The sequence below is a fragment of the Toxotes jaculatrix genome, chromosome 5 (genome assembly GCF_017976425.1).
Source record: "Toxotes jaculatrix isolate fToxJac2 chromosome 5, fToxJac2.pri, whole genome shotgun sequence".
Classification (NCBI taxonomy): Eukaryota; Metazoa; Chordata; class Actinopteri; family Toxotidae; genus Toxotes; species Toxotes jaculatrix.
The window spans coordinates 4853688-4880910 of record NC_054398.1 but is presented as its reverse complement, the minus strand read 5'-3'; the positions used below and the strand labels follow the sequence as shown (position 1 = coordinate 4880910).

The 27223-nt window shown below is 43.2% G+C and overlaps 2 protein-coding genes across 2 annotated transcripts in view; both read left to right on the top strand.

The window, feature by feature from the left end:
* Positions 1-23683, top strand: part of hydin (HYDIN axonemal central pair apparatus protein) — a 65726-nt gene extending 42043 nt beyond the window's left edge. Inside the window, exons 40-95 of the mRNA XM_041038154.1 lie at positions 95-256; positions 561-742; positions 989-1063; positions 1443-1626; positions 1755-1896; positions 2018-2174; positions 2315-2396; positions 2511-2614; positions 3377-3499; positions 3637-3742; positions 3839-3942; positions 4082-4246; positions 4540-4749; positions 4901-5107; positions 5372-5610; positions 5720-5902; positions 6318-6437; positions 6531-6690; positions 6781-6953; positions 7202-7400; positions 7494-7587; positions 7754-7847; positions 7965-8133; positions 8452-8534; positions 8755-8910; positions 9854-9959; positions 10382-10586; positions 10793-11025; positions 11135-11283; positions 11433-11628; positions 11737-11845; positions 12200-12439; positions 12533-12675; positions 13175-13402; positions 13483-13643; positions 13849-13943; positions 14101-14329; positions 14501-14701; positions 14796-14922; positions 15416-15581; positions 16332-16479; positions 16650-16857; positions 16952-17173; positions 17485-17654; positions 17803-18001; positions 18082-18234; positions 18356-18526; positions 18736-18845; positions 19002-19224; positions 19970-20179; positions 20363-20526; positions 20677-20827; positions 20912-21142; positions 21257-21481; positions 22466-22747; positions 23205-23683. Of these exons, the coding sequence (XP_040894088.1) occupies positions 95-256; positions 561-742; positions 989-1063; positions 1443-1626; positions 1755-1896; positions 2018-2174; positions 2315-2396; positions 2511-2614; positions 3377-3499; positions 3637-3742; positions 3839-3942; positions 4082-4246; positions 4540-4749; positions 4901-5107; positions 5372-5610; positions 5720-5902; positions 6318-6437; positions 6531-6690; positions 6781-6953; positions 7202-7400; positions 7494-7587; positions 7754-7847; positions 7965-8133; positions 8452-8534; positions 8755-8910; positions 9854-9959; positions 10382-10586; positions 10793-11025; positions 11135-11283; positions 11433-11628; positions 11737-11845; positions 12200-12439; positions 12533-12675; positions 13175-13402; positions 13483-13643; positions 13849-13943; positions 14101-14329; positions 14501-14701; positions 14796-14922; positions 15416-15581; positions 16332-16479; positions 16650-16857; positions 16952-17173; positions 17485-17654; positions 17803-18001; positions 18082-18234; positions 18356-18526; positions 18736-18845; positions 19002-19224; positions 19970-20179; positions 20363-20526; positions 20677-20827; positions 20912-21142; positions 21257-21481; positions 22466-22747; positions 23205-23414 (9338 nt within the window). The 3' untranslated portion in view covers positions 23415-23683. The remainder of the gene's footprint in view (positions 1-94; positions 257-560; positions 743-988; positions 1064-1442; positions 1627-1754; positions 1897-2017; positions 2175-2314; positions 2397-2510; positions 2615-3376; positions 3500-3636; positions 3743-3838; positions 3943-4081; positions 4247-4539; positions 4750-4900; positions 5108-5371; positions 5611-5719; positions 5903-6317; positions 6438-6530; positions 6691-6780; positions 6954-7201; positions 7401-7493; positions 7588-7753; positions 7848-7964; positions 8134-8451; positions 8535-8754; positions 8911-9853; positions 9960-10381; positions 10587-10792; positions 11026-11134; positions 11284-11432; positions 11629-11736; positions 11846-12199; positions 12440-12532; positions 12676-13174; positions 13403-13482; positions 13644-13848; positions 13944-14100; positions 14330-14500; positions 14702-14795; positions 14923-15415; positions 15582-16331; positions 16480-16649; positions 16858-16951; positions 17174-17484; positions 17655-17802; positions 18002-18081; positions 18235-18355; positions 18527-18735; positions 18846-19001; positions 19225-19969; positions 20180-20362; positions 20527-20676; positions 20828-20911; positions 21143-21256; positions 21482-22465; positions 22748-23204) is intronic.
* Positions 23684-24781: 1098 nt separating this feature from the next.
* necab2 (N-terminal EF-hand calcium binding protein 2) overlaps positions 24782-27223 on the top strand; it is a 101202-nt gene continuing 98760 nt past the window's right edge. The window contains exon 1 of the mRNA XM_041037477.1: positions 24782-25108. Within this exon, the coding sequence (XP_040893411.1) occupies positions 24782-25108 (327 nt within the window). The remainder of the gene's footprint in view (positions 25109-27223) is intronic.

Genomic DNA, 27223 nt, shown 5'->3' with positions numbered 1-27223 from the left:
GGACTTAAAAATAACATGACCTGCTATAGTCAGTTAACTGGATATGACGAGTATGTAAAACTGGCTGTTTATGCTGTTTCTTCACTTTTTCCAGGTAAGAGCAGCACAGCGGCTGCTCTGGCTCGTCACTATGGAGGGGCATGTCTGAGCGTTGATGCTGTGGTCACAGATGTGCTGGAACACGGCACTTCACCTGTTAGCCTGACAGCAAGACAACTCTATGACTCTGCTGCTGCCAAGTGTGCTGAGGAAGCCGGTAAGCAGAACGTCCTGTACACGCGGTGCAGTTCCTTTGTGTTTAGGGTGCAACTAGTAACTAGAATTTAAAGACGTGGTCTGTGTTGGACAGATGTGTTATGCTTTCCCACACTGTCAGTGTTCCATTTAACAAGCAGTTAATCCACTTCATGGAAACGGTTCAGTGGTCAACAGTAAAAGACTGCCTGTAATTAGGCATTATAAATCTTCTATAGTAAGCCAGGACACTGCTGCAGAAGAGCACAGTGTTCAATTTAAACTGACAAAGAAAGGTGAAAATAAATGTATCTTCTGGCTTCCAGCTCAGGCCACTGAAGGCACCACAGAACCAGGACGTCCTGACGCCACAGATTCAGCTCCAAATTCAGCTCCAGCTTCACGTGATACTGTGAAAGGTCTTCTAAAACCCAGTCAGGAGCACTCCAGGAGAAATGGCTCCAAGCCTCCTCAGGAGACTGAAAACACAGACCCTGTCCTTTATCTGGTACATCTTCTCAAGTCCTCTGGTCATCTGTTGTGTTACAGTTTCACACAGAACTGTTCATCATTGTCGTCCAGGCTTGATCATTTTTGTATACATTTTAAATATATATAAATTATAAATATATAGACTGAAGCTACTGGATTCATTTTCATCGTTGCGAGCAAAATCTCTCTGAATCTGGGTATAAAAGGAAAGTTTATAAAATTGTGAATGTGGTTTAATAATTAAAATGTAATTTTGCCTCAGGGAGGAGAAGTGACCACACTCTGCAGTCTCTTACCTGATCAGCTACTGGTTGATATCCTGACGGAGAGATTTCAGGTAAGAAAGATGGCAGCAGCTGTCTATGCAGTTTATTGTAGTAGAATATTATCTGACACATTACAATACAGTTTTAAAATACAGTTAACAACCACAGCACAGTGTCACAGGACCTTACATACTTCTTAGAGCAGATATGACCCAGTCTAAGTCGATTATAATTGAAATCCAGCAAGTGTACATCAGAAAGGTACAGTCAGCAGGAAGGAGGGTTACTGGCTTACAGCTGTTTGTACTTGTAAACTGGCAGATATCTGATATGTATCATGTCTGATCCTTAAAACAGCCTGAGTTTCACATAAGTTTCACCTGTGCTCTCTCATGTTTTCTCTGTCAATGTCGTGTCGTTGTCATTACTGTCATTACATTGTGTTAACAGTTAAGAGATTGTCACCGTGGCATAGTGATTGACGGCCTGGAGTCTGTGTACACTAAATCAGCGGCGAGGACGCTGCAAGTTGTCCTTAAGGCCCTTAATAACCGCAAACATATCTACGCAGTCAATTTGTTTGATTCTTACATTGCCCTGAAGGCACGGGAGAGAGTACAGAGAGAAGCTGAAGGTAAAAAAAATGCACCAGCACACACACACACACACACACAGATTTGTACACACAGTTATTGTATTATTTCTATTCAGTAAGGCTGATGACACTGTATGTGCAACTGTCTGTGTGTGTGGGTCCTTCAGAGGCTCTGCAGAAGGAGAAAGCAGACAGGGAGGAGCAGTGGCTGCAGGAGCTGGATGAGGAGGAGTATGACGCTCTGCCAGAGGAGCAGAAAGAGCGTATTACCCAGCGACACAGAGAGAAACTCAGACAGCAGAAACTCAGGTACCGACTAGAAGATTGGCTGAACCTTTGGGCCTCTGTTTTACAGTCGTTACGTACAGTATTTTACTTCACTTCTTTGTTGTGAAATAAAATACGCTACTATTTTCAACCTGTGCATAAGGGAGCTCGAGCGAATTGTGAAAGAGCAGGAGGAGAAGAGGCAGCAGGAGGAGATGAAGAGGTTGAGAGATGAAGAGCTGAAGAAGAAGAATAAAAAGGGTGGAAAGAAGGACATTAAAGAAGTGTCAAGGAGGAAGAGCTTGCTGGAGGGAAAGCAGGTCTGTTTATGTGTGCCATTCCTACAGTCCTCTGTTGTGAACCAGAGTTCACAGAAGCTCCCATAAGCACACACAAATATGCACTTATTCAGCCTCCCACTTGGTGATCATGGAATTCATTTGTTTCATTTCCTCTCCAGTCAACAGAAACTTTGAATAGACAGTGGGACAACTCTAAAGAGTCACTAGTGGAAGCAAGAGAGCAACATAATTCAAATGAAGGTACAAGCAGCTGTAAAGAATTTTTCTAACATCAGAATACTGTGAGTAATATACACTAATGGACTGTAATCTGATTGGGTACTTGCTGACGTGTGGTCCTCTTTGTTACTACAGGGCACCATAGCAAAGAGGCCGATGATCCACAAACACACTCAGAAGAAACCAAAGCATTACATGCAGAGTCTCCTCAACGCACAGACAAGCTGGAGAGAGAAAAGGTGGGTTTACTGCTGAGCAAAGGCTGTGACATATTCTGAACTATTAGTCTTCAGTCTCACTATGGACACATCTACTACTGGAATTATACTATATAGTTCCAGCTGCAAATGTCTGGGCACTGTACTAAGTTAGTGCTTAGTAAGCCCACCTTTGCCAGGTGTTAAATATAAAGATGGAAATATTCTGCTTTGGCGGTGTTGCAGCCAGTGGCACAGGAAACAGATCTCAAAATCAACCAGGAACGACTTCAGGAAACGCAAGCTGAAGGTTGTGGAATCACCCTCACAGTCTCCTGACGGGAACATCAGTGAACCTCTATGGATCTTAAACTGTGTAGCTGATGTAGCTGTGCCTGTAAGACAGCATAAAAATATGTCAGAGGTTGGACTGATTTGCAGGAAAGGATGAAAATTTCTAAATCAATAGAAAGACTCTTCGTTGCTGTAAACAGTGTTTACAAGCTGTTATATCTGTCAAAGTACTGACTTGGTAGGAGTAGTATTAAGTTCATGAAATCAAAAGTAACAGTGCATTAGCATTTGATGGAAATCTAATTTTTAATGTTTGCTGCAGGGGTTGTATTTATTTATTTCTTCTCATTTCAAAAATCAACAAATGATGAGATTTGCTCAGGGGTGCCCAAACTCCTGCATGCAGCTGTAGATATCTGACTCTACACACTGTACATAATCTAATGACATTCATTCATGGACTTTGGTTTTATACTTGACGTGGAGTGTGTGTGTGTGTTTGGATCTCAGAGTATAGAAACTGCAGAGACGAAGAGGCTAAGAGAAGAAAAGGAGCTGAAGAAAACTAAAAAGGGGAGCGAGAGAGATAACAAAGACGTATCAGGGAGGAAGGGAACATCTGGTGGAAAGGAGGTCTGTACACGCATGACCTTCAGGGATTCTTCTGTGAACCAAATCCTCAAAAACAGATTGCACTCATTAGCACATACATACACTCTTTGTTATACAGTGATGGTTTTTATTTTTTAATTCTTTTATTTTTTCTCCAGTCAACAGTTGCACTGGATGATCATCAGATGTCACCTCCACTCGACTCTAAAGATTCACTAATGGATGCAAGAGAGCAATGTAATGTAAATGAAGGTGTCAGCAAATGTAAGTAACACAGTGATCCAAGACAAAAATTTGATAAAAGTCACGATCAAAAATTAAATTGTGTATTATTATTACTAGCCCTGTCTCCTAATACAGTGCATCAAAGCAAAGAGCATGAGCATTCGCACAAGAAGACAGAAGAACCCAAGGGATCACATGAGGAGTCTCCTCAACCTCCAGACAAGCTGGAGGGAGACATGGTGGGTAAAAGGTGACTTAGTTAAGGAGCGAAGGCAGTGACACTGTCAACCCTTTACCACTGATCCATCCCCAGACCTAAAATTAAGGCTTTGCTATTTTCTTGCTGTTTTTCCAAACTTCCTTTGTTCCCCTATCCAGTCTGGTGTGGATGAGCTTCAGACTCAGTTCGGTACGTATGAGCGGAGCCAGGCGCAGGTGGAGCACATCCTGCAGCACTGGGACCGGGTCCAGGGCTTGTTGCTGGTCTCGCTTCCCAGTGAAGAAGCCCCAACAGTGTCAGAGGATGCCCCAATAGAGCAACCGGTGAGTTAACTGACCGACAAAAATACCAAGAAAGATGGCTGTCAGTAACTCTGCTCTGTAATTGCCACAAATAATGATTACTTTCAGGTTGCTTTACAGTGTTTACATACCAAACAGTTTTAGAGTTGCTGGGACATATTTGTAACTTTAAACAGCTTACATTTACACCATACCATAACTGGAAAAATGCTAGTATGTTACGTTTTGCATAAATAAGCGAAAGACAAAGAAAACATCAGAATTACAACAGCTGGATCCCATCAGTCTCCTCAGTCATCACCCTGTGTACACAGAGCCCCGCTGTTAAACGGAGCAAGAAAGCCAACAGCAAGACCATGTCTCCGATGCCCAGTCAGACGGCAGCACCAGCTGACGCAGACAAGGAAGGAGACAAGGTGTCACCACAGGACATCATCCCTCACATTGTGCTGAATGTAACAGAGAAAGACTGTCCGAGTGCCACAGAGCTGCTCAGAGGCAGCACCCTGCCTTCACTGGATGAGGTATGGCTAACACTTGCCAGATTTTTCTGTGTTTGTCGTTTGTGTAATTTACTCTACTTGTCTTCCGAAAGAGTATTGTTTAATCACTTGGTTTTTCATAAGATTATCATCATTTCCTAATCTGTCTCCTTCTCTTGTTTGGTGTCCTTAGGTGTTGGACAATTTAGGGTTGGGACCCAGCGGCCCACCCATCCCTCCTCCGGTCACCTTCTCTATTGTTCCTTTCCCTAAAAACAGGGAGCAGTCTAACAGTCAACTCACCTGTGACTGTTTCACCTTCCTGGTTCCTTCAGGGACAGAGGAACAGGATGAGGAGAAGAAAGATTCAGAGGAGGATGTGCAATTATCGGTTGTGAAGGTAATGGCAATTTGAAACACAACAGATGCGTACAGATATACAAAGAATACAAATGTTGTTTTGTGGCAAGAAGCAGCAGGATTTACAGGAAATGTGGTCTTAATTTAAAGAACAATGATCGCTAAGAGCCTTCCACTCATCTCTGTTGTGGTCTCACGGTTTTATGATTCCAAATTTTAACAATTAATAAATCAAAAGTACAAATTGATTCAACACAAACATTTTCAAAATAAATGGTGTCTGTTGTGTTTGTGCACACTAAAGGAGGAGGCAGTGGCAACAGCGTCTAAGACTCGTGGCAAAGGCAGCAACAAGGAGAGTGCAGCAATAAAGGACAAGGACAGAAAGGGCAGAGAAAGTCAGAGGAGCAAGAGACAAACTTCAGCAAAGACAAAAGCAAAGGGAGCAGACCGGTCTCGTTCACCGCTACATGTCTCCATGTCATCTGACTACACTGAACAAGACCAACACCAAGGAAACTTAGAGCTGAAACGCAACCAGAGGCAGGAGAAAACACACAGACACGCTTCACAAGAACACATCATGGGGTGTTTTACTTTGCTGTTGTTGTTGTTACTAATTATTTGTCTTTGTGCATGTCTTTGCGTGCAGCCTGACAACATTTCGCTGGGTTGTACCAGCCAACGGTGAGGTGGTTCTGAAGATCTGGTTCTACTCAAACTCCCCAGGGAAGTTTGAACAGACCTTCAACTTTGAGCTTCTGGGGACCCAGAGACACTACCAGCTCCTCTGCAGAGGACTTTGCACCTATCCCTCCATCTGCAAAGACTACATGTCAGTCAGCACTGTTTAATTACATAGTGCAGTAGTGTCATTGGTAAAGAGGGAGGGAGAGGACATCATCAGAATTACTGTCTCCACTTACATAGACGGAGAACTTGTTTCCATACAGCCAATTAATCAATTAAAGCAGTAACGTCAGTGTTCTGTCATAGATGGTCACACTGACTAACATGACTGAACCTTAACTTGTTGAACGAGGGACCAAACTGTTAACAAAACACTATCTGCACATAGCTTGTAGCTACAGCGTGAGTTTGTCACTGCTGCTACACTCTTGTTCTCCCTTTCCACCGCTTTTATTAATAAAATATATATATATATATTTACAGTACATTAAAAGATACAATATTGGCATAATTATGACTGTTCTCAGTTGGACTTAAAGTTATTATTTGTGGTTTCCCAGGACTCTTTTTGCTCTCAGCAAAAAGGTGCCACAAATGAAAGAAGGGCTGCAGAAGGCTTATGTAGTCAAACCTGGACACTTTGAGTTTGGACCACTACTTTGTAGCAAGACCAGAGACAGGTGAGAGACACAGTGATGGCAGTGAAAGGCTTCGTGTGTTTGTATCATTCATTTGCCGTTATATTTACATTTTAAATGTCTACGTTTGTGTAGATACAAGGAAAATAAGTACCCTGAGAACACAGAGAGATTGGTGATTCACAACAATTCAGGCCTGGAGGCTGAGATCCAGTTCAGTTTCCTTCATGACACACAGGCCACCACATATCTGCTGGACCCCCCAACCATGACTCTCAAACCAGACCAGAAACAGGTACCATTGCACTGTCTAACATTGTCCATTGAATCAATACAGATTTTTATGTTAACATCAATACATGTGAATATTCTTCTTCCCTGCTAGGAGTTGACACTGTGGGCCTACCCAACAAAAGTGGGTCAAATGAAGGACAGTGTCGTTTGCTGTATCAAGGACAATCCAGAGCCTGTCACCATCAACGTCTCCTGCTGTGGCGTTCGGCCAGAGCTGGAGCTGGAAAGCAAGCATTTGCACTTTGACAGGATTTTGCTCCACAGGTACCAAACCTTTGGAGTGCTAATTCAGGAGAGACAAGTTCTGGAGTGTTATTGACAATAGTTTGATTCCTGATTTTCACAAAATCCATCAAACCCCCTACATAGAAAGAAGCAGCATGACAAAGTCAAAATACTGTACATCAGTTACAGCGATAACAGTGATTATTTTCAAATTCTTGTATAAATTAAACTGACTGTCCCTCTCACGTTTCTCTGATTAACCTCCCCTCTTCCATCCTTCTGTCTAGGCGGGACAGCCGTAGTGTGACGCTACATAATAAGACAGCTCTGCCCGTATCCTGGAGACTGCAGGGCGTGGAGGAGTTGGGTGATGAGTTCAGCGTGCCACAGGATCAGGGCATCATCCCACCTAACTCCTCTTTCCCCCTGAGCTTACACTTTAGGGCCCGGAAGCCACTCCACATTAAAAAGATCTTACGTTTGGAGGTGAGACACACAGTATAAGTACACATAGCAAAATGTGTGATAAATATTAAGTATGAAGTGTATTTACAACAGAGGTTGTCTGTTTTGTTTCAGGTGTCCGATGTGGAGAAGATCCTAGGCGTCGTACACACCGAAAACATACAGGTCACAGCTGAAGCCTACGATATAGCTCTGTACATCTCACCAGGTAGAAACTTTAACAGCTTTCATTCTATTAAGAAACATGTTCCTGAGATTTTACATCTCATCTTCCTGTTTTAAGGTGACAGTGTTCGCCACTGAGCGACTGACCTGCTGCCCTTGTGTCATAATAATGAAAAATAATACACTATATACTCTTGTTTCTGTGGCAGATGAGTGTTTGGACTTTGGAACCATCAGAGTCTTTGAAGAGGCCAAACTGTCTCTCAGGATGAAAAACCAAGGAAAATATGAAATAGCCTACAAGTGAGTGTATCATAATATCTAAGTATGAACAAATTGCATGTGTTTCAGTATTTATTAAGTGAACTCTTTTTCATGGTGGGGCTGTTTTTCTTACCTCTGTTCTTTTCCTTTCACAAGGTTTACATTTGAGCAGACAGATCCAACCCAACCAAACCTAGAGTCTATTTTCAACGTGTCCCCCCAGCATGGTACTCTGATGCCCCATGACAAGCCCACAACAGTGCAGATCCTCTGCAGACCCAATACTGAAGTCTTAATTAGAGAGCAACCTGTCCTTCCTTGCCAGGTCAGAGCCATACACTGGTCTAAATGATATAGACCAGTGTATATTGAAGTCATAGTGGAATGGAAAAAGATTTTCTAACGCTATTACAAGTTTTTGTACCACAACTTTGCTTTATGATAAAAGGGCTGTGACTTCCTCGCCTGCCTTTAAAAGGAAAAAAGAAAAGAGTTTGGTTTATTTAAAAAAAAAAAACAACTAAAACAGGATTATATGTACATGAAATCTGGATGGATTAGTTTAGTCAGTCTTGAGTAAAAACTTTCACGGAACTGAGTGAAGAGATGACACTAACTGTCCAACTGGACTTCTCTTCTGCAGGTGATTGAACCCAACATTGGAAAAGGAGGAGAAACCGTAGCCGTCTTAGCCGTTAAGGTTTCAGTCCAGTCTGTCTTCTCCAGGTTAAGGCGCAATTCATGCTATTGTCTTTCTTATACTGTAGATTAAAATTTTAGAAACAATATTACAATCGGTTCTGATTTAAATTGTATTGGATTCTGTTGAATGATTATCTTTTCGCACCATTTACCGTCATAGTGCACGCTTTGCTTCACAGAATTGCTCAAATGCATCACCATCTGTGTGCATTCAGTGATGAGTTTCTTTTTGGCCGTTCTGTAGGTACAAGATCACACCTGCTTGTGACATCAACTTCGGTCCACTGGTCTACGGCTGCAAGAAAAGCCAGAGCTTCACTATTGAAAACAATGGAGTCTTTGAGACCCGTTTCAGCATCTGCCGTATGATCACAGACCCCGTTGTGTTAGGGAGGCCAGGGTAGGAGAAGAAAACACACACACACACATGCAACTGTACAGTATACACAGACACACAAGGGCTGACACTGTGAATAGAACTCTTAATTTTTCAAAATCTGCTTTAAAAGTGACAAAGAACGTTGCAGATCAGTTCAGGTGTTCATGGCTTGTTGATGTGATACTGTACATGCGGATCCATGTCTTCTGCCATGTGTGACAAATCCCATATTAAATTGCAGTACACCTAACAAACAAAGTTTTATTGAAGTATCCTGGTGTGCTGCAGGTGCCAGGCCCTGCAGATGTCATATTGCCTTGACTAGTTCTGTGGCATGAAAGTGGACAAATTAAAAGCTAATGTGGTTTCTGTTTTATCTGTGAACAAGACTAGAACCACCAATGTGATGGAGGCATTAGAGTGAACAGTATCGGTATTCACAAACAACTCTTGGTACGCCTGCAGTACCTCACTGAAGGGGTAATAAAAGGGGTAATAAAAACTAATGTGGCTTGTGTGAGCTCTTGCTGAATCCAGGATCATTTTGAAAGTAAGAAAACATCTTATTATGCCTCATTACCTGCAATACAGTGTTGTCATTTAACAAATACCATCTTGTGCATTAATTGCTATTAAGCGTAAAAAAATGTGTTGGGTTTTGCTTGTAGCAGTTATGTTTCAAGTTGCGATTGTTGGCTAAAGATATTTTTAAGAGGGCAGAGCAATACAATATGCTGTATGTAGCTGTGGCTCCATAAAGTTACACATTTTTGTTTGTGTACATCAAATGCTAGAGAGCACAATTTAATGCCTGCCACTAACACTGAGATCTGTCAGAGGTCTCAAACACTGCCTGGAAATATTCACTCAATATTCATTCAAGTTAGGTGTTTTGAAAGTGTTCGGTTCTTTGCCCATTAATGTGAAATCAGACTTTTAAAATAGACTGTGGTTTGTGTCTCAGGGGTGCAGGCAAGAAGATCCCTCATGAGAGTAGGAGTGAGAGGCCCACTGCTGCCGATGGCAAAGTGAGACGTGAGTCCATCCAGAAAGACATGAATATAATACAGGTGAGAGACTGCTAGTAGAGATCACACCAAAAACACTGCCATTTAATTTATGCAGGTTTTATTTTGTTTGGACAATTCTTCCCATGTCTGCGTGTCCAAGAGCTCACAGGAACATTTAACATTTAACATTTAATTTTAATTAAATTAATTTTAATTAAACCCTAAAACCTAAAAGTTTTAATTTGAACCGTTTTTTGTTTTGTTTTTTTACTGAAGAAATAGCCTGTGTGGAAAGAGTTAACACTTATGTCTGTGGATGTTTGTCTGTATTGTATCTCACCTCATTGTTACTAACTAATACACACCTGAGGCCATAATGAAACCATGATAAACACACTCCCTCGACCTCTCCCCATATTTCTGACTCCTATTTTTATCTGCTCCTCTCCTTCCTCCGATCCGGCCGTGTGTCCCCCCTCTAGAATCGACTCACCATGGGGGTCTTCTCAGTGTCTCCATGCACAGGGAGCCTGCAGCCAGGATCGCAGCAGGTGGTGACAGTGGACTGCGTAGCTGAACAGCTGGGCCACTGGAACCAGGGTTTCCTCATTGACATCAGTGATCGTGACCCCTCAGACCAGCCTGAGGGCATACCATACAGACTGCTGGCTGAGATCTGCAAGCCAGGTAGGAGCTGTGTGATCTTATTCTGTCTTATCTGATTGACTGACCTGTCCATAGTCCATATTGACTGACCTGTCCATAGTAGTTTCCAAATTGCTCAATTCTATAACATGCAAATGCTTTTCTAAAGCACTGGCTGTGTAAACATTTACAGGGTCTACCACTGAGGGATAAAACTAGATTGATGTCTGTCCATACTTGTTTCCCAGGCATATTGTTAGACATGGCCTCCATCTTTGAAGAGCATCGTCTGTGCCACAGCAGCAGACAGCTCTCCTCTGAGCAGTTTTGCACCGCTGAAGGCGTTTATCTCCTGGATGAGAACAAGTTTATCTTCAACAAAGTCCTGGTCAGGCAAACTGCTCAGGCACGCTTCAAACTCACCAACAACAGCAAAGTGCCCTGTGTCCTCAGCTTGGCCATCAAGTATGGTGGCGTTAAGGTAAAGCATGTAAACCTCTGTGGGGTAGATACACAGATAAACATGCACATAATGAGACTGTTGCTGATTGTGATACAGTAGGTAAAAAATAGCCTCTATGTCCTTACAGTCGTCCCGTAACATGGAGGTTTTTGATTTGTCTGCTACAACACTGAGCATTCCCAGCCAATCACACTCATTCGCTGTGGTCACCTTCACACCACAGACAATGCAGCTATACAGTGCTGTGTTTGAGGCCACAATGGAGGGAACCAGCAGGTATACGAGTGCATGACTGTGTATGCGACGTTTGGGTTCTCTTTGTCGTTTGTTTGTCCTTTTATTCTACCACCACTGTCAGAATGATACCACCTCTTGTTTGTCTTGCTGCCCACTACTCCTCCTTTTCTTTCCCCTGCTTGATCCAGAATGACGCCCACATTTAAGACCAAGGTGCTGGAGTTTGACCTAATGGGAGAGGGCAATATGCCAAGTGTGTGTGTAGTGCGTCCAGCTCTGAGGAACAGCGGGGGAAGCCCAGTGTTGCAGTTCAGACGGGTATTGGTAGGGCGGAGACGTACCCTGTCCCTGGTGCTGCTGAATGATGGAAGTGTTCCAGCTCAAGTGAGACACATTACTCTGTCCTTTTTTGTTATTACTGATTTGGGTCATTGGCAAAACTTGAATAAAGTTTTTTTTTTTTTTTTTTTTGTTAATGAATTTGTTGTGTAGGTTCAGATTGACATGCTGGATAAACATGGTGTGTTCACCCTCAAAGCTGCTCCTGGCAACACTTGCAGCTCCATCCGCTCCACACAGCTGGAGGGCACCACTGACTCAGGTACGACCTGAACATGTAAAACTCTTTCTGCAGAAAAATACATCTCCTCTTTGTTTAGATAATTAATGCTTAAACTTATCCAATAAGATGTCAGTATTCTTTTCACTTTTGCCTTGTTTTTCTAAGTGCTAAATGAAGGCAGCTGGCCTCTTCAGCTCTGAGCCATAACTGAGGAAGCCTTAAAGCAAGTCCAGATGCCTTTGTATAGCACCATACAAAGGCACTGAGAAAAATCTGATTCACAAAAATCAGAAATGTATGTGTTTTCACTGAAAAACAGGTTTAAAATTGTCAGTGATACTGTTGTTTTGGACTAAGAGTCAATAATTTTATGAGACCTTTGTCCTTCCACAGAGCATCAGGTGGTGCACAGAGCCATTCTGAGGCTCAGTGTTGACGAGCAGGTGGGGTTTGAGGTCAGCTTTTGCTCTGACAAGCCGCTGAGTGTCAAGGCCAAGATGACACTGCAGGTGAAGGACAACGAGTACAGCAGTACCATAATACGAGTGTCCGGAGAGACTTACCAGGAAATAATCTCTCTCGACAACATCAGCAAGTCATCACAGGAAATGGATCAAGAAGATGATGAGAAAGGTAAGAGAAATGAAGGGGAGGGAAGGAGAGTAGAGACAAGTCGTGTGTGTGTGTGTAATTTATGTGTTTATTTTTTCTATTTCTATTTCTCAGGTGATTACGAAGTTTTGAATTTTGGTGACTGCCATGTGGATTGTTCTTACCAAGAGAGTTTCACCATGACCAACCACAGCAGCAGCCAGGTGGTGAAGTTTGAGTGGCCTCCTGCTGGACCCCATGTCTTCTTTTCCCCACAGGTACGGCACTGAAGGGATGAATGGAGGTGTGGCTGTAGAACAGGGGTGGGTTTAGAAATGCTGGGGCAGACTGAGGAACAGGTTCAAAAAAGCTTGGCACATTTGTAAAATGAGTAAAATGTGTTAAGGATCAAATTTAATGCCCCATGGTTCTTGACAGTATTATACTGTACAATATTAATGGTTAGCATTATTCATTCTGTGTAAGAAGCTAATGCCAAATAAAACAACTTTAAATAATCTAATATGAAATAACAAATAGTTGCAATTTGTAACTCCAAACATCTTACAGCCATAGACAGATGATGGGACGACGGGCCCTCTCCATTCACAGCCACCCCTGTTGCTGTTCCCACAGCTGTAGAACTTAAATAAAAATCAAAAGCACAATATAACGTCTATTATAGTAAGATTCTGAAACTATGTCCTCTTTTTTTATTGTTTTCTTTGGAAGATACTTGATCGTGTTTGAGAAAAAAGAATCTGCTTTTAATCACAGGTGGGACACCTTCATGCTGGTTGTTCTAAGGAAGTAACTGTGACCTTTAGCTCCAATCACCCTGCGACTCTGAAGAGCCAGCCAATGAGATGTAAGCTTTGTCAGGTGGAGTTCCAGCAGCCACTGGAGCAGGTGGCTGACTGGGACGACCGACAGAGGACAGTCCAGTGGCTGAGTGCCTCAAAGCAGGCCTCAGGAACACAACCACAGCCGCCTGAGAAGAATAAGGTACACATTCTGTGTGGTTAAAGAGCTGTTGAAGAGCAAGTTACCAGTTCACTCACAGTTAAGGAAATGTTTGTATGCAGGTGATAAGGACAGACCCTGAGCCCTGCTGCTCTGTGGTTGAGGACTCGCAGTGGGAGTTGGAGTTGCGCATCAGCGCAGTTTGTGACTATGTGAAGTTCAGCTGCGACACCAACACTGTCCACTTCAAAGACACCATGCTTTACCAAACCAGACTCCACCAGTAAGTCAGGCACTGTGCGCAGTATATGCTGTTTCATTAGTCCACAGTTACCATCTAATTCTTCCACCTCTGGACACCAGAGAAAATAAAAAATATATCTTTACTCTGTGTGTGTGTGTGTGTGTGTGTGTCTGTGTCTGTGTCTGTGTCTGTGTGTGTGTGTGTCTGTGTGTCTGTGTGTCTGTGTGTGTGTGTCTGTGCACAGACTGCAGATAGTGAATGAGGGTAATATCAAACTGGAATACTCCTGGCAGGTCCTCATGGAACCAAGCAACAACACTGTCAACAATGACCAAAGAGGTATTACAGTAATAGTGAACAGAAAGTTTACTTATTAACTGTTTTGCTGTACCAGTTATAATCCTAGTGTGAATTTATCATAAGTATCTACATTTGAATGCCTTTTAAAGATGGAGGATTAAACAGTGTAAATGTGGGCATGTTTTGTTTACAACAGATGAGACCTCCGTTTCTCGACCTGGCAGCAGGTCAGCGGGAGCGTTGACTGGAACCCGTCCTGCCAGCGCTCTGGCCAGCGTGATGTCTCTTCTGATGGGGAGCCCTGAGCTGCCACCCTTCAGTGTTGAGCCCAGCGTGGGGGCCATAGAACCTGGTTCCACTCAGAACTTCAGCATTCGCTTTTCACCTCTGGAGGTGGCCCAGTTCCAGGGCAGGCTGCTCTGCAGGTAACTACCAAGTCAAGATGATACAGCAAACTTTGTCGTCAGTCTGAGATGACTGACAGAGTTGTGGATTATTTTGTTCTGACTTATACAAAAAAATAGCCCAGGTCAACATTAACATTCCTACTCTTTAAGTTCACTTTAGCTTAATTTATGTCTGTACATTTCTTTCAGTATCCCCAACTTGCAGGATGGGGATCAGGCTCCCTGTATCTCGGTGTGCGGCCGTAGCCTACAGCCCCACTGCCACTTTGACCTTGAGGACTCAGACTACATCAGTGGGAACCACCGCAATCCTGAATTCAGGGACCCTCTTGACCCTAACATCAGGGTCATAGAGTTCAAAGCTGTTGGCTTCTCTGTGCCATCAAAAAGGTAAGAAAGACAGAGAGAGAGAGAGAGATGAGAGCTTTTTATTCCATCAGAGTAAGCCCTGACACTTTGAATATTGTGTTGGTTTACTCCACAGATGTTTTATCGTGGTGAATCCAACCAGTAAACCCTACTCATTCAAGTGGAAGTGTGAAGACGCAGGTGGTAGCCCATTTCACTGTCTCACCCCATGTGGTACCATCCTGCCTGGGAAGAAAGTGGAGGTAAAGATGCAGTCCTCATCCCCATAAGAGCAGAAGTATCACATAATATTTCTTTTTCATTTTCCTGTGGTATTTCATTTTATCCACATTGTCTCATCCTTCTTCTTTTCATTGCACATCAGTCAGTCTCAGTCTCTCTCCTCATTTTAAACTTTTGGTCTGCATCTCGTTACTGTTTCAGTGTCCCCATCTCCCCATGTCCCACTTTATCACAGCGACTCTAATCTTAACTGCATCGTTACGGTCATTTAATCCAATCCCATTTAAATTTTATCTAATTTTATCATTTTTTTTAGCTCAATCTGATCTGATCTGTTCTAGTTGGTTCATCCCTCTTCCTTTCTACTCTTTCTCATATTTCTCACCCTATTTTTTGTCTTTAAGCCATGTCTTTGCCATTATCCTTGAATGCTGCATGTACTTTTATTTTCTTAAATTGTTAGCCATGTTGTAATTGTAATCCCCTGGTCTGTGTGTGTGTGTGTGTGTTCAGATGTGTTTTGAATACGTAGCTGAGCAGCTGGATGCGGTGGAATCATTCTGGAGCTTTGTGATTGAGACTCTCTCACTGTCTTTTCCCTTCCTGTGTGTGGGCAACACCAGGGAACCGCTCATCTATCTCAGCAGACCTCACCTTGACTTCGGAGACCTGCTCGTTGGTACGCCACGTACATCCACACACCTCTTTCAGGTCGCACCACCTATTAAACACAAAGCTACTCTGAGAATTTTGTTCTTTTCCTACTGAGGTGCAGAGAAAGTGCATGAATGTTCAAGTACATATATATTTTATGTGACAGTTGATAGAGTTAGATGTGTGTCTGCAAATTTCACTTTTATTTTTTTATTTCAGCAATGTCTAGAAATGCTTAAGCACAACTAAGGTTAACTTTACACACCTAAAAACATTTAGTTAGGGTTAAGGAAAGATTGTAGTCATTACTAACTGACCTCTGGTTGTATGTAAATCTGGCCATCAAACAAAAATATTATCCCCCCTGACAAAGGCTGAAGTTTTCCAATTTAAAGTTTACATAAAGTTCATATCAAAAGCTTACTGTAGATAACTATGTAATACAAGGCTCATGTAAATCCCATTAAATTAGACCTTGTAAACATCTAATACTGCCTCCATTAGAAGAGAGGCATGCAGAGCGCAGCTGTTGTGTTGGGCTCATTCTGCAAGGACCTATTTGAACAATGCATTTACCAGATGAATAACACAGAATAATAATATCCAGTACCATGGGAATTCAGACATTGATTTCCAATTTTCAATTGCACAAGTCCAGGTGACCATAATAATGTATACAATGTATACCTGACTGTTAAAATTCCTGAGCCAGTTAGCAGTTTGATTGTTGTGGCTGATTGTGTGTGTCTGTGTCTGTGTCTGTGTCTGTGTGCAGGTCGTAAAGTGGAGCAGACAGTCGATCTGGTGAATGGAGAGGAGGAGCCTTTTCACTTCACGGTCCTACAGTCATCTCTTCTCTCTGAAGACCAGCAGTCCAGCCTCAGTTTGCAGCCCATGAGCGGGACAGTGTCACCTAAAGACAGGTTAATGACACTATATCACATGTTACTGTAAATACAACTAAACAGGAAGACTTTCATTCCATATTGCTGCGAATCTGTTTTCAGGCATAAAGGTGTTCTTTGTGTGAGGTGGCACCATTCTCCCTCTAATAAGCGTATCGTAGATGATTGTTGTGAACTCTTCGGTGCAGGTTGCCATTGTCAGTATCCTTCACACCTTGCCGGGAGGGCTACATAAGCTTCAGACTGGTTGTGAGGGTGAAGAGAAGGTCAGAGCCACTCACGCTCACTGTTAAGGCCGACTGTTTCACCATGAGCACTTTGGTTCAGGTTGAGAATCCAGACGGAGGCCTCAGAGAGATCAGCTCCAACCACCAAGACACTCTGGACTTTGGAAAGGTCAGCACACTTACACATCACAAACACACATGCCTGTACGTGTGAAGTTTAAGCACTGCAGTCACCTTTGTTCCTGTGTATACGTTATTTGTAGGTGGGGATTTCGGAGCAATCCACCTTTCATTTTCTCGTGTCCAACCTGGCAAGATTCAGCCTGGAAGTGAATTTTGACCTAACAGGTCCCAGCGAGATGCTGAAACACTTGGAGCCAAAACCACAAAATGCTATTATTGAGGTTGGGGAGCAGCTGCAGTCCTCACTCTTCTTTTGTCCCCAGAGCAACTGTAACCTCCACAATGTCAGACTGAGTATCAAGGTGAGATGATCATCATCTAGATAAAATTTTCTGAGGGTTTTTACAAAAGTATCAGTGGTCCTAGAAACAAATGCCAAGATAAGTCCAAAATTGTGACATTGTTAATGCACAAGACTTTTGCTTTATTAGATTAGATTCAACTTTATTGTCATTACACATGTACAGGGACAGGGTAACGAAAAATCATCTAAAAACCATACATTCAAGTCAACAACTGTATCTTTTAAAGATATAAGATATTAAAAAGGGACACCTGAAATTTTATCTAATATTTCTCAGTCTTCATTCTCTCCTTTATTTTCTCTCATCAGGTAAAGCACGGGCCAACATTTACCTTTGCCATTAAAGGCAGATCTGTAGCACCTAGCCTAGACTTCTCCTTCACCAAGTTCAACTTTGGCAAGTGCTTCCTGTACTGTCCTGGCATGGTGCCGGCCTCACAGACTCTAGTGATCAGCAACAAAGGCGAACACGACATCAGGTAGCTGTGTGTGCGTGTGTTTGTCTCCATGTGTTAATGTGAACTTGTTTCCTAAGTGAAGAATTGTTTTTATTCTACTCAGAATGTGAATCTTTAAGACACCTTCTCTGATTGGAAAACATCCTGTGCATTACCTCTCCTCCATCAGTGTCCAGTGCCAGTTCAAGAACACCTCTTACCTGGAGATGAACTTCAAGCCAGATGTTTTGTCCCCTGGTGCTGTGACGGAGGTACCAGTCACCTTCTACCCCCGTGAGGCGTGTCGATACCATGAAAAGATCACCTTCATCTTAAACAGCTGTGTCACGAAACAGGTGGACATACACGGGCAAGGCATCGAGATGAAGGTGAGAAAGACGGGTGTGTGTACTGAAGTCAAATTTTTGGATCTGATACTGATAACAACTTATTGTTGCCACCAATACAGCTGGAAGTGGAGGATCCAAGGCAGAGGAAGGTGAAACTGGGATCTCTGATGTTGGGTCAGAAGGTGAAAAAGCAGGTGGTTCTGGTCAACCGCAGCCCTGCAGACCTTAGCTTTACCCTGCTCCTCAACACAAACAAACCACTGGACCCAAAGGTAGGAAACACACACAATGATAATGATAGTGATTCACACACAGGTGACACTTATATTCTCACCTTTCTTTTGCTCTACTTTCCTCTGCTCCTCTGTATTCTACTCTACTCTGCTGTTTTAGGATCTGTCGGTCAGTCCAGCAGGTGAGCTGAACCTGAAAGCCAGTGGCGGTTCTTGTAATGTTGAGATCCAGTTCTCACCCCGTCAGCACATACCGCCCTTCAAGGCTGAGCTGCAGGCTGAGTTTGCGGGCCTGTTACACCCCCTGCTGACCATCCAAGGCTGCTGTCAGGTAGCCTGTGAAGTACATTTCCTGCTATTTTATTAGGCTGGTGCAAATGATGCATGTATTCTAACAAGCACTAAATTCTATTCTGAAGTAAGTTTATCTGCATTGCACCTTTTTATATGGTCTAATAACAATACATTGGGAGGGTTTTTTTTTCTGTTTATATGTTGGATGAATTCAAGTTAACAAGTAGATCCAATTTAAACTGCCAGGGCGTGGAGGTCCAGCTGGACCAGGACCACGTGGCCTTTGGAGCTGTAGTTCAGCGCTGCCGGGCCAGGAAGAGGATTGTCATGATGAACACTGGAGACATTGGTGCCAGGTAAGGTTATATACTTTACAGCAGACAGTATTACCCAACGTGAGTCTTTTCTGTTTACCTGTCCCACACATATGCTTGTAGTCTTGGGTAATTTTATGCTCAGAATTCTCCTCTTATTCTGAGCTGCTCTTTGGGTTTATATATCTCCTCAACCAGGTTCCACTGGAAAACAAAGAATTTTCCTCCGGAGTTGTCCATCTCCCCGGCTACAGGCTACATCTGTCCAGGCATAGAGGTTCCTTTCGATGTGACATTTGCCCCTGAGGAACTGAGCAATGACACAAGATATGAGAACCTGTCTTGCTTTGTGGAGAACTCCTCCTCCCCCATCGCCCTCACTGTGACAGGCTCGTGCATTGTAGCTTCCACGAGCAAAGAGGTTTGACTGATGCATTTTTCTTTTTGTTCACATGCACAGTGATGCATGGCGAAGTTAAAAAAAACAATATGTATTTGATCATGAGACATTTGTGTGCATTTGGATTTTTTTTATGTGATGAGCAGCTGGGGAAATTATGCATCACATTTACTAAATGTGCTCTGGATTTTCCAAAATGACACTGATTTACAGGGTAACAACACATCTACAAGGCACAACCAGGTGATTCCTGTATTGACAACAGACATAATTTGATCAGATTTAACGTTGATTTTAACGTTGTGGCTGATCAGTGTAAACCCTCTCAGTTAGATTCTTATTAGTAGTGCCACTGTAAAGTACAGAAATTGTATACTTTTGGATATTGATCTCAAGGCGTCTCCAGCTGGTATAAAAGCTAAAAGCTGTCTGGTCAGCAGTGCAGTCTCTTTCTGTAAGTAGGGTTAAGAAAGAGAACCAGACGACATGGGAGATCGATCCGGCTCCTTTTGGAACAAACAGAGAATGTTGACAGATTTAAAGGCCCCTGGAAATTTCAGTTTCAGTTTGCTGATTAGTCACCAAGGCCTGAGAAAAGGCTTTAGAAAATGAGTGATATTCTCCTGCATTAGGATAAATTGAAGGTGATTGATACCGTAGTTCTTTTTTTATTTATGTTTTCAGTGACAACCATTACCTATAATGCAACTCTCTGCATACCATCTATTGCATAATTATTCCCCCTATGCTGTCCTCTTGTCTGCAGGTGGTGAATTTTGTATGCCCAGTACGTGGCTCTCACACCCAGACGCTACCCATCTTAAACCCCACGAACCAGCGGTGCAGCATCAGACCTGTCATCGAGGGCAAACAGTGGAGCGCTGCGCCCTCCGTGACCCTTGAACCCCTACAGAACAAGTCATACGAAATCACCTACCGACCGCTGACCATGACTGCTGATGGAAAGAAGCACCTGGTAGAGGAGCATTAACTTATAAACACCATCACATAATTATTTGTAGCCTCTTTTGAGCATATTCAGTGCAATGCAGTCTGTATGAAAAAAAGATGACAAAAGAAAAAAAGTATGAGCAATGAAGTGTGACATTAATCTCAGACATTCACTTGTTATTACTCCATTTTTTTTTTATGTCCTCAGGGATCAGTCTTTTTCTCCTTCCCTGATGGGACAGGCATGCTGTACTCCCTGCAGGGAACTGCTGATCCTCCCAAGGCAGAGGACACCATCATGCATGAGCTGCCTGCCAAGACTAAACACACAGAGCTGCTCCCTGTGCACAACTGGCTCTCTAAGCAACAGCGGTAAAACATACACACCATAGAGTATAATTTAGCAAAACATCTGCATATTAAAAAGGACCTGGATGTAAAATGTGAATGCTGCATGTGAGTGACACGCAGACCCTGTAGCACACATGTACAGAGGAGTCATTAGTGTTTGTGTTTGCTCAGGTTCCGTGTGCTGATAGACATACTGAAGCCTGAAAAACCAGATGCTACAGTGTCTCTTAAGGGTCTAGAGTACATTGATGTCCCTGCTCTGAGCAAGAGAGACTACAAGATGTCTTTCTTCACATACAGAGAGGGACAGTACGACACCAAGGTTTGATGAGACACACACTTGCGATCAGATCTGAATGTATTTCTGAGTCTTGTTCTCACATCGCCCTTTAACTCTTCCCCTCAGGTGACATTTCATAACGAGGTGACAGGTGAGTACATGTTCTACCCCGTTACCTTCAAGGCCACATCTCCAGGCGTCCTCTCCACCATTGAGCTGGTGACCACTGTCCGCCGGACAGCCTCGGCCACTGTGCAGGTGGAGAACCCCCTGGCCACAGCTACCTGCCTCACCACTGAGTGTAAATGTTCTGACATCAGTGCTCCACCTCAGCACACTGTGCCAGGACAGTCCAGGGTGATTACAGAGTACATCTTTACCCAAACTGTAAAAAAAAAAAAAAAAAAAAAAAATACTGTGTGCCTGCGGACAAACTTTAATTGACTCTGTGTGTGTGTGTCCTTTCTTTAGGGCTCTCTGAGCTTTGAGTACCAGCCTCTGCATGCAGGAGAGTCTACAGCCCGGCTGACTCTGCACAATAATGATCTGGGCTACTTCCACTACAACCTGCTTCTCCGAGCTCTGCCACCGCCACCAGAGAAAACCGTCCTCTTCAACGCTTCACTGGGCAGAAGTCACTCTGTTCTTGTTAAGTTCATCAACTACTCCCGCTCCAAAACAGAGTACTCATGCAAGGTAACAAAATGTCAGCGTGTTAAAATGATGTATTACAGCGTACTTTAAGTTCTTGTGAGACTGTGTGTATGTTATGTGTGATCCTGCCTTTTTTTGTCCGCTAGTTTTACTGATAGATACTGAGAGAGAATAGGAAGTCTGTGGGCTGTGATTTTGTGTTTGTTGGATTAATTAAAAAAAATTAAAGAAACAGTACAAACTAATACCAAAAATATGAAAAAATAATTAAAACGTTTTTTTAAAGAAATATTACATTACTGTAAATATCATTTTCAATTTTTAATTTATTATTTATCCAGTCATCACCATTTCCAGAAAAGTTGAAGTGTCACCATCAACACCAAAGAAGAATGTGCGTCTAGTTTCCTCATCCTTCAGTGTGATGTATAGAAATACTGTATATACTACACTGTAGAGCTCAGACTTTATAAAACAACACAGACTCCTGGACTGTAGTATTGTCTTATGTTGCTTTTACATTTTATCTCGATGCCTTTTCTGTTTTATGTCAAGCACATTTAATTGCCTTGTTGTTGAAATGTGCTGAAGAAATAAACCTGCCTTGAATAGGGGCAGCGTCTTTGTATGAATATGATTAACTATGATCTAATTTTACTAATATTCACCAGAGGAGACATGAAGTTGGCTCATTAATTCAGGTGCCAGACGGCTGAAATCATGTTTAAATACCCCAGAAATGTCTTTGTCTTTTCACGAGAGGAGTGTAGGACAGAATCTGAACTTTCCGACATTTGATTTAAGTCATTTTGCGTTGTACAATGAAGACCAATGAAAACTGTGCTGAGATGTGCTGTGGGACTCACATGCTGACATTTGCTTTATCAAATCAGACCCTGCCTGTGAATCATGGTTATTTTCATTTAAAAAGAGCAATTCATGTTTCAAAATGACCAAAGAACCAGTGAAATAAGAATGACTTATTTGCTGTCACATGGTTTTCTTGCTGATGTCTCTCTCCTCCAGACCGATTGCCCGGACTTCACTGTGGACAAAAGTGTTGGTGTTTCACCGGGCTTCCAGGCGGGGTCAGAGGCCAGCGTGGAGGTTTGTTTCGAGCCTCATCGGCTGGGGGAAGTTAGAGGCCAGCTCAGCCTGTCCTCAGGAATCGGTGGTGATTACATCTTCCCCTTACATGGGAACTGCGTCCCTCCCAAAGCCCAGGGCCCGTTTAGCATCAGGGTTGGTCGTAACATCACTATCCCCTTCAAGAACGTGTTCCTGCAGACCACTGATTTTTCTTTTCAGGTAAAGAACTGGTAGAACTTGGTTGATAAAGCTTTTTTGGAACGTGGCCAAGAGAAATAACCGAATTGAAGAGTGGACTAAAGCTTGAAAATGTGATGTTTCTGAAGAGCTGATTAACAACATTCAAATACAGTCACTGCGCTGAAAGCCTATACATTTCTTATTCTCCAAGGAAAGAATTACTTAGGTTCATTTCCTTTCAAACATTTAGTCTGGGTGCAGTGCCAGCCTGAATGAACAAGCTGATTTAAATTTAACCCCGAACTGTTAAAGAGGGTGGTGCAGTCCAGCTTGTCTATTTCCATGATTAGAGCACTGTTACTCTTTATCCTGGATGCAGCTGCAGTTCCTTTACATTTGCAGCTTCTACAAAACACTTAAAGTCAGTTAATTTGCCTCACTTATTATTTTATCTATAATAATGATCTAACCCAGGCCTTGTCGACTCTTATCCTAGGTGGACAACCCCTGCTTTACAGTTAAAGGGGTGGACAGCATCCTCTCCAAAAAGACACAAAACATCCTGGTGTCGTTTGACTCCCCTGCAGGAGGCTCTCCGGGGCCCTGGTTTGGCAAACTGACCATCTCCAGCCAGCGCTCTGAGGGCCACAGCAAGCCCTGCTCATGGGTCTATTACCTGAAGGGATTCCGCCCTGAGACACCTTAGAGAGAGATATATGCCCACACACACAAAAGGACAAACACACATAAATGCCAAAGAGAATACAAAGGCAGCCATTTGGGCTGAAACCTTTATTGTGTTGACTTATTTTTATGATTCTTTAGTTTCATATGTTGACAAATAATTTATTCAGAACTCCAGCATTAATGCTGAAAATACATGTGGGCATTTCAGTCTGTGTATTTATGTGGTTTAAACAATTATTTGTCACAAATTTGTTCATAAATATTTCAATAGTTCACTGAATAAATCCAGCAGAGAAAAGCTGCGTAGGCCTGTCATTGCACACTCATATCCACATGGGGGCAATCACGTCAAGTGTTTTCACCAATTCTAGAGCTACAGCCATGAGGGGAGATACATAATTTACCTGTTTTTTCTTTTCCTTTTTTTTCCCCTTGCCTTTTTTTGCCATCCTGATAACCTCAGTGTTAACATGTCAGCTTTCCACAAGGAGTTAATCTGTCCAAACCACCCTGTGTGCTGTTAGACACATGGCACATTGCAGGCAAGAGCAGCTACTCATCTGAAAGGGCAGAGCTAGGGGAGAGATGCTCATTACCAAAGGTTAGATCTATCACACACACACACACACACACACACACACATATATATATATATATATAAATCTCTAATGAGGAGCTGGAGTGACAGTTGAAGAGACACTCTTCTTACTCCAAGAGTAAGAACACCACACCAGGCTGGTGGCCCGCACCTCCCACTGTGACTGTTTTAAAGAGGGAAGGGAAATATGAAACTGTCTTGGTTCAGGTTAGACATCAAACGAGAGGGAGAGCAAAGTGGATCTAATCCCTTGTATTAGATCCCTCAGCTTGCTTTCAGGCAATGAGCCCAGAGGACTGAGGACTCAGTCTGTTCCAAACAGTCCAGGCTGGTATCTAGCTTTACTCCAACACGGATGTTAACTGACTGCTCAGGAGACCTGGACCCAAGATTAGAAAAATAAACAAACAAACAACAACAGCAGCAGCAAAAAGACAACAAATATATCCTATAGTTTTATGTATATGGAGGAAACGTATAGTCACGCAATGTAAACCTGCACCAAAATAAAAATAACTGCAGTATAATGGTGCAAAATAGACAGTGAATACCACTAAGTACAACAAAGTAATCATAAACTCTCCAAACCTTAAAAATATGGCTCCTCGTAAGCATATAATTATTATTTAACTATTTTTCATCAGATAGATAATTTTTTGGGTACGTAGGATATGTAGGATGGGTGGGTGTGTTTTGGGGTGGGTGCAGTGATGTAAGAAGGGAGGTGAGGGGTGGGGGCTTCTCTCTCTCCCCCATAGCGCGCAGCATGAGCGCTCCGCAGCAAAAGGATGTGTGAGCAGGCAGCGCGCTACTGTAGGGACGGAGTCCACAAACTGCTTAACAAAGAACAAGCCAAACTTCGAGCCCACGAAAACCGCGAGCAGCCCAAACCCGTAGCCGGTCAGGACAGCGAGTCCGCGACGGCAGCGCAGTCCGGAAACAGCGGCGCCCAGCCCGGTGGAATCGACGGGCTCGTCCGCTGGATCGTCACCAAAATGAGCGACAACAAGAACATCTCCAGCCGGGAGTACGCCTCCAGCAAGGAGGAGGTGGCCGTGGCACAGGAGCAGTTCTTCGCCCCGGAACCGCGGAGAGGCATCTCCGTCATTTTGGATGTGAGTATGGAGAGGCACCGGGCAGTGGCCAGCCTGACAGGTTGGGGGTGTGGGTGCGCTGGATGAAGGCATCCAGTGAGCGGTGCGTGCGGACCGGTGCAGTGCGCACTTACGCACAGAGGCGATCTCACAATTCACCGCTAAGACTTGTAGCTCGAGCGCAGCGGAGCCGGCGGCAGCTCTGCCTGGTTAACTGACGCTTCCGTAAGGCACGTGGCCGCAGGAGATCAAACCTGTGGTGTCTGTGGGTCTGAGCAGCCTCAGAACAGTCTGCAAATCCATCTGTCTTCTTGTTGACCCGACCAAAAATTCAACGTACATTTCTCCTTTTATTGACCAATGATCTTTTAATCTCGGCTTAATTTATAAACTTTTTACTATCTATACAAATCATAAATTCAGGTCAGGTCAGTGCAGATTTACTTTCCGTGATTATTTTATTGGAAGCACAAACAACGCACCGACGCGCTTCGACGCTCAAAAACTACAGCGACGCTAAAACGCAGCATAATTGATCGATCCCTGTTTTACAGCCATAGGTAGAACTTTCCTATCCCAACATAATATTTTATTTATGATATTTTTATACACCTGGACAAAGATCCAGCCTTCCTGTATTGGAAGTGGCAATTACGCAGCCCCATGTCGATGTAGGTCAGCTCATCAGGGGAGAAAAACAAAAGAGAAAAGTAGATCACTTTATACAGACCCTGACCACGACCCAAATAGACTGATTGATAGAGAAGGGGTCCGTGGAAAACTAATTATGATCAAGACCAGAGGGCCAATCCTAGTACCCCAGTAAACTAGTTCTGTTTGTGAGGGAGTGTGTGGAGGGGGTTGATGGGGGGTGTAGCCAGATTTGCTGCTGATGCTCTCTCCTTGAACAAGAGACTCACACAGGCAGATTCAGTACTGGAGGGTTTCATAAGCTTTGAGTCAGGACCCAAAACTGGTCTTTGACCTGTTTCTGCTTCTCTGTTTGCAGCTGTTCCTCACAGGAGCAGCTGGTCTGTTTCCATCACAGCCGAGTCTCTGGTAAAGACTGTGTTTCTGATGTTTGGACTATAGGAAATGTTTAAGAACATTCAAACATGCATACTTAAAAGACAAACTTAACTTTAGCATAAGCTAAAATCTAATTTCAGTTGATTGCAAAGCATTTGTGCAAGAAAAGAAATTGTGTATCTCACAGATTTTGTCGGTTGAGGAGGATCTGGTCATCTAGATAGATTTCTCTATTTGCCATAACTTTCCCTTGAAGCTTCCTTCTTTTCACATTTTACCGTATGTCCTGGACATGACAGTTATCTGCTGTACTCACACTGATTGGTCGATGCCAGCGGCGCCTTCTGACATCAGCAGTCAAACTCGTTCCGGCATTTTCGCTCCAGCTCACTTTCTGCATTGATTTGAACTTTGAAATGTTAATCGTTTTTGCCATTTTCCGATATTATTGACCCCAGCGTTATTATCATGGTGAAGAAGTACACACCAAAGGGATCTGAGTGATTGTGAGCGTGTGTGTGTGTGTGTGTGTGTGTGTGTGTGTGTGTGTGTGTGTGTGTGTGTGTGTGTGTGTGTGTGTGTGTGTGCACGCCTGCAGGGAGCCTTCTCCTCATTAGACTCTCTGTTTGCTTGTTTCTCCTCCTTTACTGTTCTCTTCCTCGCCTTCATCTTAACCTTTATTCTTTGTGTTCCTTTCATCCTTTGCCTCTCTCCTCCTCTCCTCTCCTCCTTCCCTCCATATCCTTCTTGTCTTCCTCCTCTCCTCTGTCCTCAGTCAGGCCAAGAAAACATCCATTCTTAATAAGGTTAGGAGATGGATGCAACATCCTCCCTCCCTCTGTCTCTGTCTTCTGTTTCTATTTCTTCTGTCTTTTCTGTTTCTCTCTTTTGCTGTCTCTCATTTTCTTCTCACTCTGTGTCTCTGTTACAACTGTACACACACACACACACACACACACACACACACACCGCCTCCTCACCGCGACACTTTCCCTCCTCTCTGAGCTTGTCTGTCTCCAGCAGCTTCAGAGTTGGCTGTTTTCTGTGGAGTTGAGTGCGCCCCAGGGTGCAGCCGCAAAGCAGAACAATGCAGAACAGCTTGTCATT